The sequence below is a fragment of the Sceloporus occidentalis genome, unplaced genomic scaffold (assembly GCF_023333645.1).
Source record: "Sceloporus occidentalis isolate IW3139 unplaced genomic scaffold, rSceOcc1.0.p SCAF_5, whole genome shotgun sequence".
Taxonomy (NCBI): Eukaryota; Metazoa; Chordata; class Lepidosauria; order Squamata; family Phrynosomatidae; genus Sceloporus; species Sceloporus occidentalis.
This window is the reverse complement of record NW_028316985.1, coordinates 103,020,813-103,039,724: the sequence shown is the minus strand read 5'-3', so window position 1 is coordinate 103,039,724 and position 18,912 is coordinate 103,020,813. Positions and strand designations below refer to the sequence as shown.

Here is an 18,912-nt window from a genome sequence, read left to right as displayed (position 1 = left end):
ATGGAAGTGTGATTCTCCTGCTAGTACTGTGTATATAGCCAAGTTGAAGAAAAGTGATGGGAGCAGTACAAACTATCTTTGTGTAAGACTGTCTTGGAAACAATCAGTCCTGACAGGTTTGTGATTTGTGAATGTCTCACACTGTCAAGGATGATAGATGCAGACACCCATCACCAGAAAAAGATGCTGGCAATTGTATCTGATACAAATACTTGTGGGTGTGATGGCACACATAGTGCTTATGCCAGAGCAGCTAAAGCCTGGCAACCAAGGCCACTCCATTCTGTCATGCTGCAGCTGCACTTGCAAATTCACTTCCTGCTGAATACCAGGCCTGGAGAGTTAATGTCAACTTGGTTTGCTTTTGGTGAGTGGAATACATGTAAGGCATTCAAGGTGAGTGGGGATGTGATGGCTTAGCGGTTAAGATACTGATTCTGACAATCACAAGGTTGGCAGATCAAGACCCAAGTGGCATGTGATGGAGTGAGTTCCCACCACTAGTCTGCCAGCCTAGCAATTTGAAAGCATGTAAAAGTGCAAGTCGATAAAATAGGCACCACTTGGGTAGGAAGGTAACAGTATTCCGTGCACCTTGGCATTTAGTCATGCTTGCCACATGACCACAGAGTCATTTTCTGACAATGCTGGCTTCCTCAGTTTAGTAATGGAGATTAGCACTGCCCCCTACAGTCGGACAAAACTAGACAATCTTGTCAAAGGGGAAACCTTTACCTTTATTCAAGGTGAGCAATGTCCACATTCAGACATGTGGTTTGCCAACTGTGTGACCATAAGCCTCCTTCTGGGGACTTCCTACACCTGGATGCCTATATAACACTGAACACATCTCTTGCCTCAGTTCTTAGTGCATTGCAGAAACTCAAAAGAGCCATCTGCTTTCATGCATAGGGGGGAGAAGACAGAAGACCAAAGACAGACACTTGCCTGTTCTCTGGCTCTTCCTCTAGGCCAGACATGGTAAACATTAACCCTATAACTGTCACTGAATTGCAACTCCCATCGGTCTTAGTCAGCATACATGGTGACGAATGCTGGGAAGGGCAGTTCAATAATATCTAGAGAGTTCCATGACTCCCATCCCTGATCTAAGGCTTAGTGACACTTGGAAACAACAAAGTTCTCTTCCATTGCTTCTGAACATCTCTAAAGCCAGCACACAGACAGTGAGAGACTGAAGGGAAAGGGGACCACCCGACTCACCGGGCTGGTCCGGTTGCTGAGGGGGTGGTGGCAGCGGTGGTCGGCCCTTGCCCCGGCGAGAGCGGGCGGCGCAGGGACCCACCATGGCGGCGGTGCTTTGTCCTGCCCTCGTGGGGCCAGGACTACCGCTCCCAGACTCCTCTGGGAGCGGAAAAGGAAGCGCCGCGCACGGGGGCCACTTCCAGGCTGGGAACTACAGTTCCCAGCCTCCCTTGCGGGGCGGAAGTGGCCCTGATTGGAGGCCATTCCGGGCGCCTGGGCCCGATTGGACAGGAGGTGGGACCCACCCCAAATCCTGGCCAACCATTGGCTGCAGGGCCTATAAAGGCCCAGGCCGCCCAGGCGCCATTTTAAGCCGGCTCCCCGCCCACCCTCCCTATGTGCTATAATCTGTCACAACTTCCAGATATGGGGCGGTAGCATAGGTCATGGATCTGAATGGGCGTGGTTTCCGATGCTGCGGAGCACGGAATCGGGAGTCCCCAGGGGACACAGGGGTGCTGAGGGCTAGCGATGTCGCCAGTGCGGGGGCGGCATCGATTCTGCGCTCCCCGGTGACATGGGGCGAAGATGCGCCCAGGCGCACAGCTGGCAGCTGTTAAGTGGTGAACAGAAGTCGGGCCGGTTCCCCCTCTGTCATTCCGAATGCCTGGGCGAGGCCAGGCAATGGGGTCATCGACCAACACGAGTTGGTGGATGTCAGATCCAGACCTCATGCTTTTTGGCCAACCCTCATGTGAGGTTCTTATATGCAAAATAAAGTTGTGGCCTTTTTATTGCCAAACATGTGTCCGTCATTTTGTCCACCCTACAACCCCCCTTCCTCTGCAAAAGCTCTTTGCGACAGGCATATCGGAAAGTCAAAAGCAGCAAGAAAGATCTCCCCTACTTTTTACTCTTTCCAAAGCCCAGCACAGAAAGTGGTGTCTTGTGTGTCCTGAGTTCTCTGTGCATGCTAAAGAACTTGGCAGAAATCTGTAGAGAATACTAATAATGGCTAGTTGGCTGCTTTGCTCAGTAGCTGGCCATTAGGGCTAGAAAAACTGTAGAGCCCTGTCTAGAGTCAGAGTTACTTGCTGTACAGTACCTTCTCTCGTAAGAGGCATTCCAGCTGACTTAATGTTCTTGTCCGGCTCTCTCCATTAATACCCCACCTATAAATAAATCAATAAATAATAGAAAAATCACCACAAACAATGTTGGAGGCCAGCAAAGTCTACCTTACTATCAAAATGACCATGAGATTTGATATTTTATGCCATTGATCACAACAGAGCTAGCTGCAGTAGTTAGTGATGAAGACAGACCACTTAAGAGCAGAAAAGAGAAGGGCTTCTGCCAGTACTTGATTTGCTGGTGCATCTGAGGACCAAACTAGACTAGACTGGGGGAGGGATCTGAGTTCAGCCCCTATAGTGTTTGTTTTAAACAGCCATAGGGAGAATCAGGGGCTAGGGTAATCCTTCACCATTCGTACCTATACTATTTTATTAAGATAAATCAGGCTCTGTCTCACCACTCCAAAGAGCTTAATTGACAAATATATACATCAATATTTAATACGGGGGGGGGGGGGAGATTTAAACACCTCCTTCCTTCAGCATCCAAATGGTCCCTACCAGCCCTAGGGTTACCTTTGGCTAAAGAAATGGGGCATGATGTTATTGCTATTGTTGTTATGTGCCTTCAAGAGGAGGTTCACAATTGCCTTCCCCTGAGGCTGAGAACACATGACTTGCCCAAGGTCACCCAGTCGGTTTCATGGCTGAACTGGGAATTGAAATCTGGCCTCCAGAGTCGTAGTCCAACACTCAAACATCTTCCAGTGCTTTATCTAATCTAGGCCTGATAGTTCAGGTTTTAAGATAGGCTCAGAGAACTGCAAATGTACTCTGAGAAATCTATTTGCCTGTCCTCCGATCTCACAAAGCCCTGTATTTAAGGTTGTTACTTTATTGGTTTGCCTGCTTACTTATTTATATTGAATGTTGTTCCTGAATACAGATATCTACAACCAAAGGTTTTGCTTTTAAGAAAAGGTCACAAGTTTTAACTCAGATCAATCCTAGACTCTTTTATCCAAATATCTGTGTAAGGAGGGACTCGGGAGCAACAACTGTATCCATCATGTTCCAGCTGTACATCAGTGTATGTCTTAAATCAACATGTAGCCAACATAATTTCTAGACTAGAGATTATGAAAATTAATACCCTAATATGTTTTTGTTTGGTTTTTTTGAGGCTACAGGTCTCTATCTTGTTTTTGCTAAAACAAATAGACTTCTTTTCTCTGGAAACTGAAAACCACAGTAGCTCACAAAAGTAATCAGGTTATGTACCTATATTCAAGGGTTAGTATACAAATTATTGTAGCACTGCCACTAGTGATACACATATTGTGGCTTCATGTCAGTGGAATTTTGAAAGAGTTAGGGAGCACCATCTGACCTATTCTTGATCCATCTAGTAGTATTAAAAGTTTTCCTTGGTTAGGCTTCCTGCAGTTCCATCCTTTGCGCAGAGGCAGGTAAGCAAACTGTCATGGCACAATGCCACTGGTGTGGATATGATTCAAATCAAGTGTGATCTCAAGGACAAGTGGCAGGAACAAGCAAAACCTTACACACATGAAGGAGAAGTAGGTGACATTGAGTTGTACCACTTCAGACTGTAAGATGTTATTTTCAAGTGATTTTTCTTGGTTAAAAAATAAAAGAAAAAAATCAACCCTGTCAGCAAGGGTTTTTTTTATTAAAAAACATCAATTGCAGGCTGGTGTTGTCTTCTACATATCGAGAGTTGTTTCTGTTTGTTTTTATACAGGTTAGCGTTCAAATAGTTGAACATCTACCTGCAGTCTGAAGTAGTACAGCTTAAATTTCAACAATCTAAATAGTTCATTCTGCTGTGTGTGTAGGCCAGACCACAGGTAAGTTTAAAGATTACATAGGTCTACTGATAGCTATCAGCAAAGACAATGTAAGTGAAACATTATTCAGAAGCACTATGCCTTGGTTTACAATTGCTGCTTAGAGCACACTGCTAGAGGTCATCCTTGTGTCCTGCTCATAAAATCTGAAACAGCATCAGACTGAATAAAAGATTGGACTAGATATACGTATCTTGATTTGATTAACCAAAGCAGCTTCCTTCCATAAGGGTGGCTCTGTCTATTACAATGAACCCAGTACGGCTACTGAAAATGGCAGGCTTGGTTCAGATTTTCCCCTTCTTTCCCATTATGTCCAATTCTACTTACTACATGTCACAGTGATGTCATATTACAATGTAATCATGATATACAGTTCCTCTTCCCGCTCCACATAACTGGTTGTCACATACAGAGGTGAGGAAATATACAATTCTAATGGGGGAAATTGTGCAGGAAGATGTAAAGGGCAATTTTCAGTGGTGCTCCCTATTCTTGACCATCATTGCAATGGCTACTGACCACAAAACATAAGAAATCACAGAAAAATTCTTACTTTGTATAGATAGGATCAATTGGCTTGGCAAATTTCAACAAGAATTCAAGATAGGGAACAGAAACTTTGCTACTGCCAGGAATCTGTTTCAAATACAAAGAAATGTAACATGAGTGCTCTTTCAAGACATTTCCTTTATAGTTTTTTCAGCTCATTGTCCCCATCCTTTTTTCCAGTCAAGTAGTAGAGAATGTAACATGTGATTTCCTGTGTTCATATCTCTTCGCATTTCATTTTGTAACACATACATTATAAATACATCTAAGTATATCTAAGTATTTATTTATCACTTCTCAAGTTGTCAGAGCTCCCGAGGCAATGCACAACAGATAAAAGTATGCTTTAAAAACAGATGAAAACCATTTTTTAAAAAGGCATCATCCTTTAAAAAATAGATGAAAACAGTCCCAAAGCCACTAAAACTGGTATTAAGTACTGAAGACCACGTGGAACAAAATAATACAGTCTGTCTGCTGCAAGCTCAGTAGGGATGGAGCCAGACTGATCTCCTTTTGGGGGGGAGTTTTACAAACTGAGAAGTTGCTGCAGAGAGAAAAACTTATCTCATGTACTCATCAACCTAGTCTTAGGCCCCATTCCCACTGGGCTATAAAGCGAATCAAGAATCGGATTACGGGGACATCATTCCCATTTGAACTCGCGTTCGATTCTTGTTTAAGGAAAATCGTTCCCATACTTTGATCGATTTCTCCAGTGAAAACCCAAATCAGTGGTGGATAACCCAGGTTGTGCTGACTGCACTTTTCCAGAGGATTTTTTAGCAGCTGCCGTGTCAGATCCGGGGCAAACTAATGGGAACGATGAGTGTCTCAATCGGTATTTTAGGAGGGGAGGAGCAATGTTCAAGGGGCTGTCCCAGGGGTGTCACCAGCTTTGTTCTCTTTCCAGCATTCCCAGCGCCATTCTCCCCCGTTCACGTAGCCTTTTCCCCAGTGGAGTGGGAAGCAGGGCAAGGTGATCGCGTGTGTAGACAAATTTATTCTTTTAAAAAAATTAAGCTTTCGATCGCCTAGGCGCTTTGTTGGGTGTCCGATCATTGCAAATTGTTCCGTTGGCCTCCAAACACAGTAAGTGCATGACGCCTCCCTGCCAACCCCCCCCCCCCCGCTCCACATAAATCAATGTGTGAGGAGACTCACTGCACACCCTTTTTATAACTATTATTTCTTCTTTTTCTGTTTTTGCTGAGTGTCTAAGTGCCTCAGCGCTCCAGCATCTGGACAGCAATCACAATGACGCCTAGCCGCCCAAGTGCTCAGGCGCTTCAGCGATCTATTGACCACCCCCCCCCCCCCCCAGAAAAACAGGTTTGAAAGATACAAATGGGAACGGGAACAAAAATAGCCCATGTCAAAATGCATCGAAGCAACTGACGTCATTGTGATGTCTAATTACCTAAGTCCTTGACTGACAGCTTAAAAAAGGAAAAACTGTTTCCAGGCAGGTAATGGGAACGGGGAACAAAAAAGTCCATGTCAAAATACAACGGAGAAATATCAATGGGGACGAGAACATGGGACAAGAAAAACCAAGTCTGTTTGGTCCCTTTTGTAATGAGAACAATGGACGTGATTCAAATATGATTCAGGAACTCGCTCGTGCAGGTTTAAGCCACATATTGATGTAGTAAAGTTTGTAAGGTTTCTTTAATTGTGTGTGAGTCTTAGTTTGAACAACTGAACAACTCAAGAAGTGTACATGTACCCATGAAAGTACATACCTTTGTCAGCAAAGCATCAAACTGTTCTTGTGTCAGGGGTAAAATGAAAGTTTCGATCACTCTTCTAAATTCACCCTTAGTGACTTTCAGGGTCTGATCAATGTCAACTGTCTGAAATGCTTTTCTGAGTTCATCTTCTTTTGCAACTGTCTTCTCAAACAAAATATGCTCAATATCCAGCAAGGACAACGTGGGATCAGGAACAGAACTGACAGCTATAAAATAAATTATAGAGTCAAAATGCATTCTTAAGCCTGGTACAAACAATATCTTATGTAGGGGCCCAACTACCAACAGTGTCGTTTTCTACAATATCTCTTTCCAAGTTTAATATCTATATCAAAAGAATCCTTCAGGATTCCCAGCAGACAAGGGTAAATGGTTAGCATTTTATTGTGAACAGTGGCCCAACAAAATATATCATTTTCCTTGATGAGGTGACACAAAGCCTAGTGACATTACTGTACTTGTTTATATTCGAGGAGTTAAAGTCCCAAAAATAAATTTTACTGTTTATTTAAAGGAATCTTTGGCACTTATTGTGAGACAGCCATTTCTCAGTAGTGAGCAGAGGACATAGTGTACATGAGTTGTTAGAAATGCCTGCCTATTGGAGTGAATGGGAGGGAAAACCCATGAGGGTTGGGGGAGGAATGTCCTCTGCACTACAGAGGAATTGTACTGCAGGACTGACAGATTTCAGTTGATATAAGGAAATTTTCTAAGTAGAAACTGAAGAATTTAACTTCATTATTCTTCTTTGTAACAAAGGTGCATCAAGTGTACTTTAAGAGATGGTTGTTCAGAGATGTCTATTCTCTGCTGCAGTTTTTCTTGGGCTTATTCAGAGTCAAACCAGGACAAAATATTAAATTATGCACAAGGAACAACCAAGAGGACACTGTGAGCATGGTGTAAATTCTTTAGGGTATGGGAATGAGATAGGAAGTGTAAGAGTCTTGTGCCTTCTGTTCCTTTCATTCCTCCATTTTGTCTATAAAACAATTGTGTGTTTCCTCATGAAGTGTTTAAAAGGGTTTTCTGGGGTGGGAAGATGTACAAAATCAGTCTAGATGAGTATAAGAAAATGTGTAAAGAACAGGATACCGAGTGGATCCTACTAATTTTAAACTCTTGAACTTAATGACTTTATGAAGATTCGGGAGGGCTATGTATATTAATTCAGTTGTAATGCATACAATTCCTAGTTTAATTCTTCCATCCTCAGCCCCTTCCATGTATTTCAATAGTTTCTGCATTCCTGATATCTTATAAGCAAACCATTAGGCAACCAAAATACATTTAAGATATATTGTGCAGATGTGTAGTCTGCGTTTTAAACTTATTAAAATCAAGCCATTTACTGTACAGCCAGACCTTTTATAATCATAAGACCATCATGACTACAGTAATAAAATGGAGCTTGCTCCTGTGACCCAGGTGCTAAATATGATTTCCTGGAAATAAGCTCCATTTTATTGTTTAAAAGAACATGCTATTGTTAAACCTATTAATATGCTGTTATTAATGCAAGAATAATAAAATTAGCATCTGAAACCTTGTGCATGCTGACCATGCAGAGGTGATTTCCACCACATTTGGACAACATAAATTGATTCTTTTGATTCTTTTTTCCCCCTATTTGGAGGGAGTGGGTATGGGGAAGAGCGTAGCCCAAGATCTCCTAGGGGCTAATGTACCTCCCTAGCCTTCCAGGTGCCCACCACTGTTTTAAAGCATAAATAAAGCTGCTGTGGTGATCAGAAAAAACAGCAGTAGGCCCTGGGATGCCCATGATCTACATGCTTATGCCAGCCTTGTTTGCCACTGCAGTGGTCATAAGGCTGTAAAGCATTGGATATTTTTTTTTTTTTGACAGCTTATCCCTGGGTGTACCAATGAGCACAAAGCACAAGTTGACTGCTCTTTCTATCCTCACAGCTAGTTTTCATGCCTGTCTGCTTGATAATCCAAAGTGTCTTGCTCAGCCTGTGTTATGGACTTTAAGGCACATGCTTACATGAAACTGATTTGGTAGAGCTTTGTATGCTGCCACTGCCATTACTGCGTGTTGACGATCTGCTTGATGATGAGGATTGGAGTCTTGGATTAAACACAATTCCATGGGATTGAGGGTATAAATTACTGTAATCAGTTGCATTCACCACTCTGGACATGATTCCTATGGGAAGTAAAAGGAGTTAATACCATGGAGTTAATACAAGAAAGTGGAAACAAAATGAAGCAGGCCTGATCCCACTGAATGAGCATCTCAAGGACCTGGATGGGGGCAAAGATTTTGCTTTTCAACAGGTGCCAAGGAAGACAACGGATTCTCCTTCAAGTGCTGCAGAGCATGTCAAAGTACAATTCTGCAAAATCACAGGTGAGTTTTCAAAATGGCCGTTAAGCAGAATCGGTGTCATTACTCTTAGGTTCAAACTATACAATACACAAAGCCCTGCAATTGGTTCCCACTTAAAATAATATATCTCCACACAAACTCTGGGTTAGAATTGAGCCATTTTACCATTATTTTTCAGCTCAAAGCCACACTTTCTGACCCATATATTTCACATAAAAATATAGGGTAACTACAGGAATTCCCCTTGTGGATGAAAAAGCAATTATGGGCTAGGTTGGGGGGGGTCGGTTTTTAAAACCCAAACTCTGGGGTGTTTTTGGTTTAAACTTTTGTTTGTTGGTTTTAACCAGAATTTGTTTGTTTTTGCTGTTTGCTTGCTTTTTGCATTAATATTTTAATGAAAAAACAGAGTCCTGCTTATCATATCAATACTGTGAAACATTATTTTATGTATTATTTTAGAAAGCTTGATCAAACATGTTTTGATGCTTTCCAACATTGATAATCCAAGGTTATTAGGCTTTGATGTGATTTGATCCATTTTTTAATCAAACTTTGGAAATTATACTGACATGTTGGTAGCCCGTATATAAGAGTATAGGGCCACACCAGTATAGGACTAAATAAAAAATTAAGTAGAAAAATGCAGTTCAGATGTTATGGCCACCAGCTTAAATAAGAATTGTTCTTTTCAAAGTGCTCTTTTAAAGCAAGCTGTTTTGGTGGAACTTGTGTTAATTGAAGGATTTGTTTCTGAAGGGCATTTCTTGCACTATAAAATAAAGTGATTAAAAAGAAGCAACTCCCACTGGTTATTGGTCTAGCAATGAACAACTGCCAATAAACTGTTGACATTAACATGTTTAATTCAAACAGTGGCCTGTTACAGACAGCCAAAATAAAGCTGCTTCGAGTCACAGTGGAGGTATGGTGTTTCAATGATGCATGCGTCCTAAGAGTCCAGAAGTCACACCAAAGCCACGCTCCAGCCCTAAGGACTGGAGTGTGGCTTTGATGTGGCTTCTGGACTCTTAGGACGCATGCATCAGTGAAACACCATACCTCCACTGTGACTCAAAGCAGCTTTATTTTGGCTGTCTGTAACAGGCCAGTGTTTGTTTTCCAGTAGGAGAGCTTGAAAACATTCATAATAGCAATACTGTTTTAAAAAATGAGTGGAGATATTTTATTTGTTTTAAGTGATTTGGTTTAAACCAGCCAACCCTGCTTTGGGGAGTGATTTTGATCTGAAAATACCAAAAGCAGATTCCTTCCTAGGTGTCCTTCCTGCAGTTTCCTTGCACTCTCTATGACTGCTGTGACTTGAGTTTGAAAAGAAAAGGAACATGGAGGGAAGGCTTATGAAACTCAATGTAAGTGTTCAGTAAAGAATGGGCAGAGAACCCCAAGATGACCTAACCACCATTCTGTCCTTTGCTTGGCAACAGAATGTCCTTTGCCAGATCACTTTCACTCCCTCACTTCCCTGTTAGCAGGTGAAAATTCTTCTTACATTTTAAAAGGACTTTTTGTCAGGCCAACAATAGGTCTCCTGCATAATACTGTAACTTGAGACTGTTCCTATTTTAAGATAGTTAGCACTCAAGTTACCAGAGAGATAAAGGCCAGGTTCCCACTATGATTTAAAGCAAATTGCTGATCGGGTTATATGACCATTGTTCCCATTTGAAACCAGTTTTGATCCTACTGTGATCACTTTCAATCGCAATCATAGAATCATAGAGTTGGAAGAGACTACAAGGGCCATCCAGTCCAACCCCCTGCCATGCAGGAAATCTCAATCAAAGCATCATGACAGATGGCCATCAAGCCTCTGTTTAAAGACCTCCAAGGAAGGAGACTCCACTACACCCCAAGGGAGTTTGTTCCACTGTTGAACAGATCCTTACCATCAAGAAGTTCCTCCTAATGCTGAAGTGGAATCTCTTTTCTGGAAGCTTGCATCCATTGTTCCGGGTCCTAGTCTCTGGAGCAGTAGAAAACAAGCTTGCTCCCTCCTCAATATGACATCCCTTCAAATATTTAAACAGGGCTATCATATCACCTCTTAACCTTCTCTTCTCCAGGCTAAACATCCCCAGCAACCTAAGTCGTTCCTTGTAGGGCATGGCTTCCAGACTCTTCACCATTTTAGTCGCTCTCCTTTGGACATGCTCCAGTTTCTCCACATCCTTTTTAAATTGTGGTGCCCAGAACTGGACACAATAGTTCAGGTGGGGCCTGACCAGAGCAGAATAGAGTGGCACTATTACTTCCCTTGATCTAGACCAGTGATGGCGAACCTATGGCACGTGTGCCAGAAGGGGCACTCAGAGCCCTCTCTGTTGCTCTAGCACAGAGTTTGCCAGAGTTTCTTTCTAGACATGGCACTTTGCAATAAATAAGTGGGATCTGCGTTGCACTTTGGGCATTCGGTCTGTAAATGGTTCACCATCACTGATCTAGACACTATACTTTTACTGATGCAGCCTAAAATTGCATTGGCCTTTTTAGCTGCTGCGTCGCACTGTTGACTCATGTTCAACTTGTGGTCTACTTGGACTCCCAGATCCCTTTCACATGTAGTTTCATTCAGCCAGGTGTTGCTCATCCTATATCTGTGCATTTCATTTTTCCACCCTAAGTGCAGTACCTTACATTTCTCCATGTTGAATTTCATTTTGTTAGCTTTGGCCCAGCTTTCTAGTCTATTTAGGTCATTTTGAATTTTGATCCTGTCCTCTGGTGTATTAGCTACTCCTCCTAGTTTGGTGTCATTTGCAAATTTGATAAGTATGCTCCCAATTCTGTCATCCAGGTCATTGATGAATAACACTGGACCTAGGACAGAGCCCTGTGGGACCCCACTGGTCTCTTCTCTCCAGGATGAAAGGAAGCCATTGTTGAGCACCCTTTGGGTTCAGCCAGTCAACCTGCAATTCTGCAATGAAGTGAGGCAAATGCAACAAAACCCCAAACCCAGTCTTTCCTAACACTAGTTCTTTGGTGGTTCTTTTGGGGAAAAAATGGATCCCTAAGCGTGGGGACAACGGATCTGGATCGCATCATTCTGGAGGGGAGGGACTAATGGCAGAGGGGTGCTTACCATCCCTCCTCAGTTTTTTGGTAGATCCACACACCCACACACACCCAGTGCTGCCTTTGCACTTGTAGTGTGACTTTGCACTTGTAGTGTGACTTATGGGTGCATGATTTAAAAAAAAAATGATAGAAGATTCAATTGATTGATTTTGCAACTTCTTGCACTTACTCAGGCGGCAAGCTTGGTGATTGGGTCAATGACTGGAAGGGCATTCCAGACAGTGGAAACAGCCACCAAGAAGGCATGATAGGTGCAGCAACCTTAACTACATGGTTGTTTTTTTAAAGAGGCTGACTGAAGAGTGATTTTTAGTTTTAAATAGCGGTGGCAGCTGGGACAATAACATCCTTGACATATATCAAGAAATTTTTTTGTAAAAAGGATAAACTACAGTTTCTGCTACCTGCACTACTGACTTGCATTACAACTGATATCCTTTCTGGGAAGGGGAACCACACAAAAAGTGTATATTAATAATAAATTGACCAAAATAAACAGATTCACATAAAAACATCATTCCTACTTTTAAAAAAAGTGCCTGTTTCACGTAATGGACTACAAGTAATGCTTAGTCAAAAATACTAACATATGAGATTTAGGAGAAATATTATCTTTATATTACAGATGACCAAAGATGGTGAGAAACAGTGGCTTGCACTCAGTTTCCAGATAAGTCAATGACTACATCTACACTGCAGATTTAATGCAGTATGACACCATTTTAACTGCCATGGCTCAATACTATAGAATTCTGGGATTTGTAGTTTTGTGAGACAGACTTCTCTGTCAGAGAGCTCTGCTGCCACAACAAACTATAAATCACAGGATTCCACAAGATGGAGCCAAGACAGTTAAAGCACTGTCAAACTGCATTAATTCTGCAGTGGGACAGCAGCCCATATAAGAACTGGAATTTGAAACAGGAATTTGCAGTCTATCATGGTCCAGGTTATTATAGACAACACTTACACCCATTCTTACGTTTGCCTTGTGTTTTCCTTTAAAAACAAACCAAACAAGTACTATTAATTTCATACATAATTAGGGAAGAAAATTAATTTGTCGCAGTGAGTATTTATGAATTCTTTAATTTGTTCTCACTATTTAATTTTTAAAAAAAAATCCTATTCATGAAATAATCTGTTTCTCATTAAAGTTTTACACAGAGCAACCGAGGACAGAAATTATAACCACTTTTCCACAGTTTGAAATCATTATCTACATCTCAGGTTTAATTATGGAAGCTGGAGGTAACAACCTGCTGCTATACTCATTCTGTTCTTTGAATACATATCCGATGAAAGTCTGCAATTTTAAAAACCCACTTTGTACATTTGCATTCAGTCTCAACATGACTGACACAGATACTGTACTTGCTGTCAAACATATATTCATTTAGTAATCTCCTCAAGTTGACACCAACAGGACTGATCTCTTTCTCCATGTAGAAATTACAGTACAGTCAGCCCTCCTTGTCCACTGACTTTTTATCCATGGATTCAAGCATCCGCGGCTTGAAAATATTCAAAAAAAAGTATACATTCCAAATAGCAAACCTTGATTTTCCATTTTATTTAAGGGAGACCATTTTGCTCTGCCATTATATTTAATGGGACTTGAGCATCCATGGATTTTGTTATCCACGGGGGGGTCTTGCAACCAAACCCCAGTGGATAACAAGAAACCACTGTACATACTCATGTATACATAGAGAAATTTTAGTTAGGAAAAATCAACCCCATAAACCTGGGTTCACATCCATGGGTCAATGCAAGTACAGTCAGCTCTTTCCATCCGTGGGTTTGTCATCCATGGACTGGAGCATCTATACATGACTCTGCCCCATTCTCCTCAATGGCGATGCATGCACATGGTCACTCCAACACAGCTGTGTGCGCATCACACCACCATTCAGAACAGGACTTGAGATCCCATGGTATTTGGCATCCGCAGTGGGGTCTGGAATGCAACCCCTCTGGATACAGAGGGCTGACTACACTGTACCTTATCAATAAAAAGGACCATCCTCTTCTCTGAGTTGAGTGATAAAACACCTTATTGAATGCCTAGGTGGGAAAATGGCGGCGGCAGCAGCAACAAGAGGCTCCTGGACCCCTGTGCTGGCTCTTTCATCTTTCTGGAGAATGGATCCTTTCTGACATATGTATATATTCTTAGGCCCACTCATGTCTGGTCGCCTCTCCCACACATTGCACAGCCACCGATTACAACACTTCCCTTGTCATCCTGTCTTAATGGTAAGCACAAACAGCTATGCCTGCGGAAATGTTGATAGAATCATAAGAGTTGAAGAGACCACATGAGCCATCCAGTCCAACCCCATTTTGCCATGCAGGAAATCCCAATCAAAACACACCCCAACAGATGGCCATCCAGCCTCTGCTTAAAGACCTCCAAAGAAGGAGACTCCACTACACTCTGAGGGAGTATATTCCACTGTCGAAGAGCCCTTACTGTCAGGAGGTTCCTCCTAATGTTGAGGTGGAATCTCTTTTCCTGTAGCTTGCATCCACTGTTCTGTGCCCTATTCTCTGGAGCAACAGAAAACAAGTCTACAAGCCTCTCTGTGGGCAGGCTCTTCATCCTCTGAGACATAGGAACAGAATAGCAAACATTTCTACATGAAAAGGTGGCATTTTATCTAAGAGTAATAAATGTGCTTCCACTCTGAGAGCTTTGGGGAACAGTTCTTGCACTTGCAAGAACAAAAATACAAAGCTATGCAAGCACTGGCAGTTAAACACTCTCTAGCCAAAATGATCATATAATTATACCTCCAGCAATATGCTCCCCATTCCTAGGAAGCCTAAATTAGAGAGTATTTGCACCCATGTCCTGCAGTAGTGGGAATTACTTTCCCAGGGTTCGAACAGAAAATGCTGTTTTGGCCTTCTGGGTGGCAGAATTCAAAGATATAGCCATGTTAGTCTGTAGAATCACTATACAAAGAGATCTTAAAGCACCTTTGAGACTCACTGGAAGAAAGAACTTGGCAGCATGAGCATTTGTAGGTTTGTAAACTTCCTCAGGTACATACAGTCAGTGGAGTGGACACCAGGGACAGACCTATATATACTGTATGCCATTGGTATTGACATTCTCACATACCTATGGCACCTATAGCATATATATATATATATATATATATATATGTCTGTCCCTGGTGTCCACTCCACTGTATGCACCTGAGGAAGTTTACAAAAGCACCTTCTTTCTTTCAATGAGTCTCAAAGGTGTCACAAGACCTCTCCACATCAGTGGGTTCACAAGAGTGTGCCCTTTGGACTTCATCTCCCAGAAGCCTCAGCCATGTTGGCCAATAGCCTGGGATTGTGGGAAGTGGAGTTCAAAAAAAGCCCTTAAAGAGCACCGTTTGGAGACCACTGCTTCTACATCCTGGTCCTTTGGGTTTGTGGACTCCAACTCCCAGACGCCCCAGCCAGCTTGGCGAACGGCCAGGAATCCTGGGATCTGGAGTCCAAATAGGGCAAGGTTTCTCCATTGCCTCCTATCAATCCCCCCTGGCTCTGATTGGCCCAGCTCTCTGCAGCAGCCCCCTCCCCTCCTCCCCTGCTTCCTGACCTGGTTCGACCTGGGCTTCCTTCCTTCCCTGGGGCCTCCTCCTCTTCCCAAGAATTCCGCGCCGGGGGTTCCACTCTCACTTCCTTGAAAGCGCGTCTCCATGACGCTGTTGCCTCGGCAACGCAGGGCGGCTTCTGATTGGCCGAGGAGCTCGGCGGCGTCCTGGCAACTGAAAGCTAGGCCACAATTGGAGCCTGCGCTGGAAGTTCTCTGGTTCTTTCACACTGCAGAAATAACCCAGTTTGAGACCGCTTTAACTGCCCTGGTTCAGTGCTATTAGGGAATCTTGGGGACTGTAGTTTATTGTGGCACCAGAGCTCTCTCTGGCTGCATCCACACTGGAGAAATAACCCTGTTTGGTACCGCTTTTAGTGTTTGCCTCCTTGCTATGGAATTCTGGGAGTTGGAGTTTGTTGTGGGTCCATAACAAACTCCAGCTCCCAGAATTCCATAGCAATAGAGCCAGACAAAGACTTAAAGTGGCACCAAAATGGGTTATTCCTGGAGTGTGGATGCAGCCTCTTAGAGAGAAGGCTCAATGTCTCACAAAACTACAGTTCCCAGGATTCCACGGCACTGAGCCAGAGCAGTTAATGCAGTTTCAAACTGGGTTATTTCCGCAGTGTGTTTGGAGTTGGGCTTCTTGTCGCACTTGGCGAAGCTATCGTGGGGGTTTTCAAGGCTTCTTTAGAGGAAATTTTGCCTTCGCCTTCCTCTGAGGCTGAGAGAGTGTGACTTGTCCCAGGTCACCTCAGTAGGTTTCCACAGCAGGGATTCGAACCCTGGTCTCCACAGAGTCTACGCTAAAGAAATAATGCAGTCTGGCATCTCTTTAAACGCAACAGGTCCATCGGACATAATCCTGGGGTTTTTGTGAGGCAGTCCTCTTTGGCAGAAGAGGTTAAAGGCTTTGTAAAACCACAAATGCCACAATCCCACAGGATGGAGCCACAGTGTTCAAATGGTGTCAAACTGCATATCAATAACAGAAATGGATAAAAATAATAGAGCAGTATATAAAAAATTACATACAGCAAATTGCATGGTGTCTGCAATGACAATATCAGCCATAATTAGACTTCCAGAGTTCACTGAATCTGTTTTAAATAGCCTCTCCGAAGGATGATAGCAGCTGCAAGGAATTTAGCGAATCTGCTAGTTACATCTTCATTATGGCCTGCTAAAAAATATTTCACATAACATTTATTCTCCCTTCCGGGTAATTGCTTGACAATAGGAGTTATATAAAATGCACAGGTCTCTATATAGAGGGGGCAACTAAGAAGAACGTGACTAATTGACATCAGCCACAAACTGCCCCTACTTTGGCATTACCCCTTTTAAACCAGTCGCTGTAAGACCTACGATGGGAACTCTAAGTCAAAGAAACTGAAAGCTACCCTTTGCTGGAATCATTACCCATAGCTGTTCAGAATATTGCTTCTGTTTTATTTTAAAAAACATTTTAACCTCATAAAGAATAAAAATAAATAAATACACTTGCACTTTCTGAAAAGCAGCAAATGGAAGTCGGAGAGAGATTAATTGGCATGTTTAGCTTCACGGACACATGCTGGCAAGTCCTGCCAGACAATATCACAGCTGAGCTGTTCCTTCTGCTGGCACTTAATGCAGACCAGACTGCCGGAGCAGCCTATCGATTGAGTATGATGGTACCCAAGTGCCTTTGTCATAACAAGGGAAGCTCTCCAGAGTGTCTTTTGAAGAGGACCTGACCCAACGCTTCTTTCACAGTGCAGCTCAGTATCTGCTCAGACATAAGTTCAGCAAGGCTTATTTGGGGACAAACGTATACAGCAGGAGCTGTTGGGTTACAACTCCCGTCATCCTTCATCATTGGCTATGCTGGCTAGGGCTGTTGCAAATTGCTGTCTGAATGACACAGTCGCAGATCCCATTCAGCCAGTCTTCCCACCAGGCAGAATGAAATGGCCATCTTAGGCAGCAGATGCAAGGAGGTGCTATTGCTGCTGAATTGCAGCATTTGTTGGAGTGAGGTGCCTGGTAGAGTGGTGAGTGACCAGCAATAAGGACAGGACTGACTGTAAATGCCCCCCAAAGTAGCTCTGAGCTGCCAACATTAGGCCATTGCTCCCAGGAGTTTTTAAACTCACGAGTGTTTAAATCAAACTAAATTGCCTGTTCAGTTGACTGTTATGCATGGAATTAGGGATTCAGAGGCACACAGCCTCTGTACATGGAGGTTCTATTCAGCAATCATATCTAACAACTGTTGATAAATCGTCATGAATTTGTTTAGTGCTTATTTAAAATGTAAACATGTTACTTCCCATGAATGGTGACGATGAACAACTAGAGCTAGGAACTAATGCCTTATAAGTCATATTATAACCTGTAATGAGTTACAATCATAAAGTTACCTATAATGAGTTAGCTTTTTTTGGTAGCAAAGAAATAACTAAGTCATACTTCAAAAATAATATAACAAGCAGGAACAAACTCACTGTATTGGTGTAATGAGTAAAGGTTTCTTGTTCTTTTTAAACGTTATCGATAAAGGTCATTGTTAGAGGCATTTTGACTTGATTGTTAAACACTTTATGCCATTCTCTTATCGGTCCTAAGGTGCTCATTCATCCCCACACCACTAACAAAAAAGATGAGCCATAAGTCTATAGTTAATGACAAAGTTACTTTTAAAATGCTGTGACAACTAACAGAAGCAAATTACTTTTAAAAAAGCAACTCTGTGGCCAATGAGGAATAGCCATCAGTTTCAAGTTCTGTTTATGGGCACCAAGCGGTTTATTGCTGCCCATTAGGATAGAAAGAAAGATATGCTGGAATGTGCCTCCTTAGGTGAGTGGATAGTATAAATTCACACCATGAAAAATGACCCTGGTTGGTTATATTTCTTTGATTTAATTTATCTACATTTCTTTCCTACGCCATCACAAGTGCTCAGGGAGGACTACAGACTCTGCTCTCATGAATCATGGGAATGTCTTAGCTTTAATTATCTTATTAAAATCTCACAGTGAAAACTTAACATTTATAAAACATCAATTAAACTTAAAAGTGAACTCAGGGATGTAATTCCCCCCCTTCAATAATTTCCATCCTGGGTTTATGTCCTGATATAGAGACACCACTCTTTCTTCCAGAAATGTTGTAAAAGCAAATGAAAGGGCTGAGAGGTCTCCTAGTGATCAGCAGGTTTTGTGATGGCTAGCTTTATGGAAGGTTTTGGTGGTTCTCTTCTGATCAGATTGAGCAGCTTCCTCATACCAGTGCTACTGAGAATGGTGGTCTCTGGACCAGTGCCAGTCCACAAGCCATCAGCTGTTGGTTCATGGAGAGTTTCCAGGAAAGAAGCAGCCGTAGAATCACTGTATGGAGAGATCTTGTA

The 18,912-nt window shown here is 42.5% G+C and overlaps 1 protein-coding gene across 1 annotated transcript in view; it reads right to left on the bottom strand.

Annotated features, from left to right (window-relative positions):
• Positions 1–15,552, bottom strand: part of EFCAB6 (EF-hand calcium binding domain 6) — a 125,826-nt gene extending 110,274 nt beyond the window's left edge. The window contains exons 1-5 of the mRNA XM_089524971.1: positions 15,522–15,552; positions 8,471–8,632; positions 6,451–6,665; positions 4,710–4,792; positions 2,312–2,378 (exon numbers count right to left, since the gene is read on the bottom strand). Of these exons, the coding sequence (XP_089381097.1) occupies positions 2,312–2,378; positions 4,710–4,792; positions 6,451–6,665; positions 8,471–8,627 (522 nt within the window). The 5' untranslated portion in view covers positions 8,628–8,632; positions 15,522–15,552. The remainder of the gene's footprint in view (positions 1–2,311; positions 2,379–4,709; positions 4,793–6,450; positions 6,666–8,470; positions 8,633–15,521) is intronic.
• Between the last annotated feature and the right edge of the window lie 3,360 nt (positions 15,553–18,912).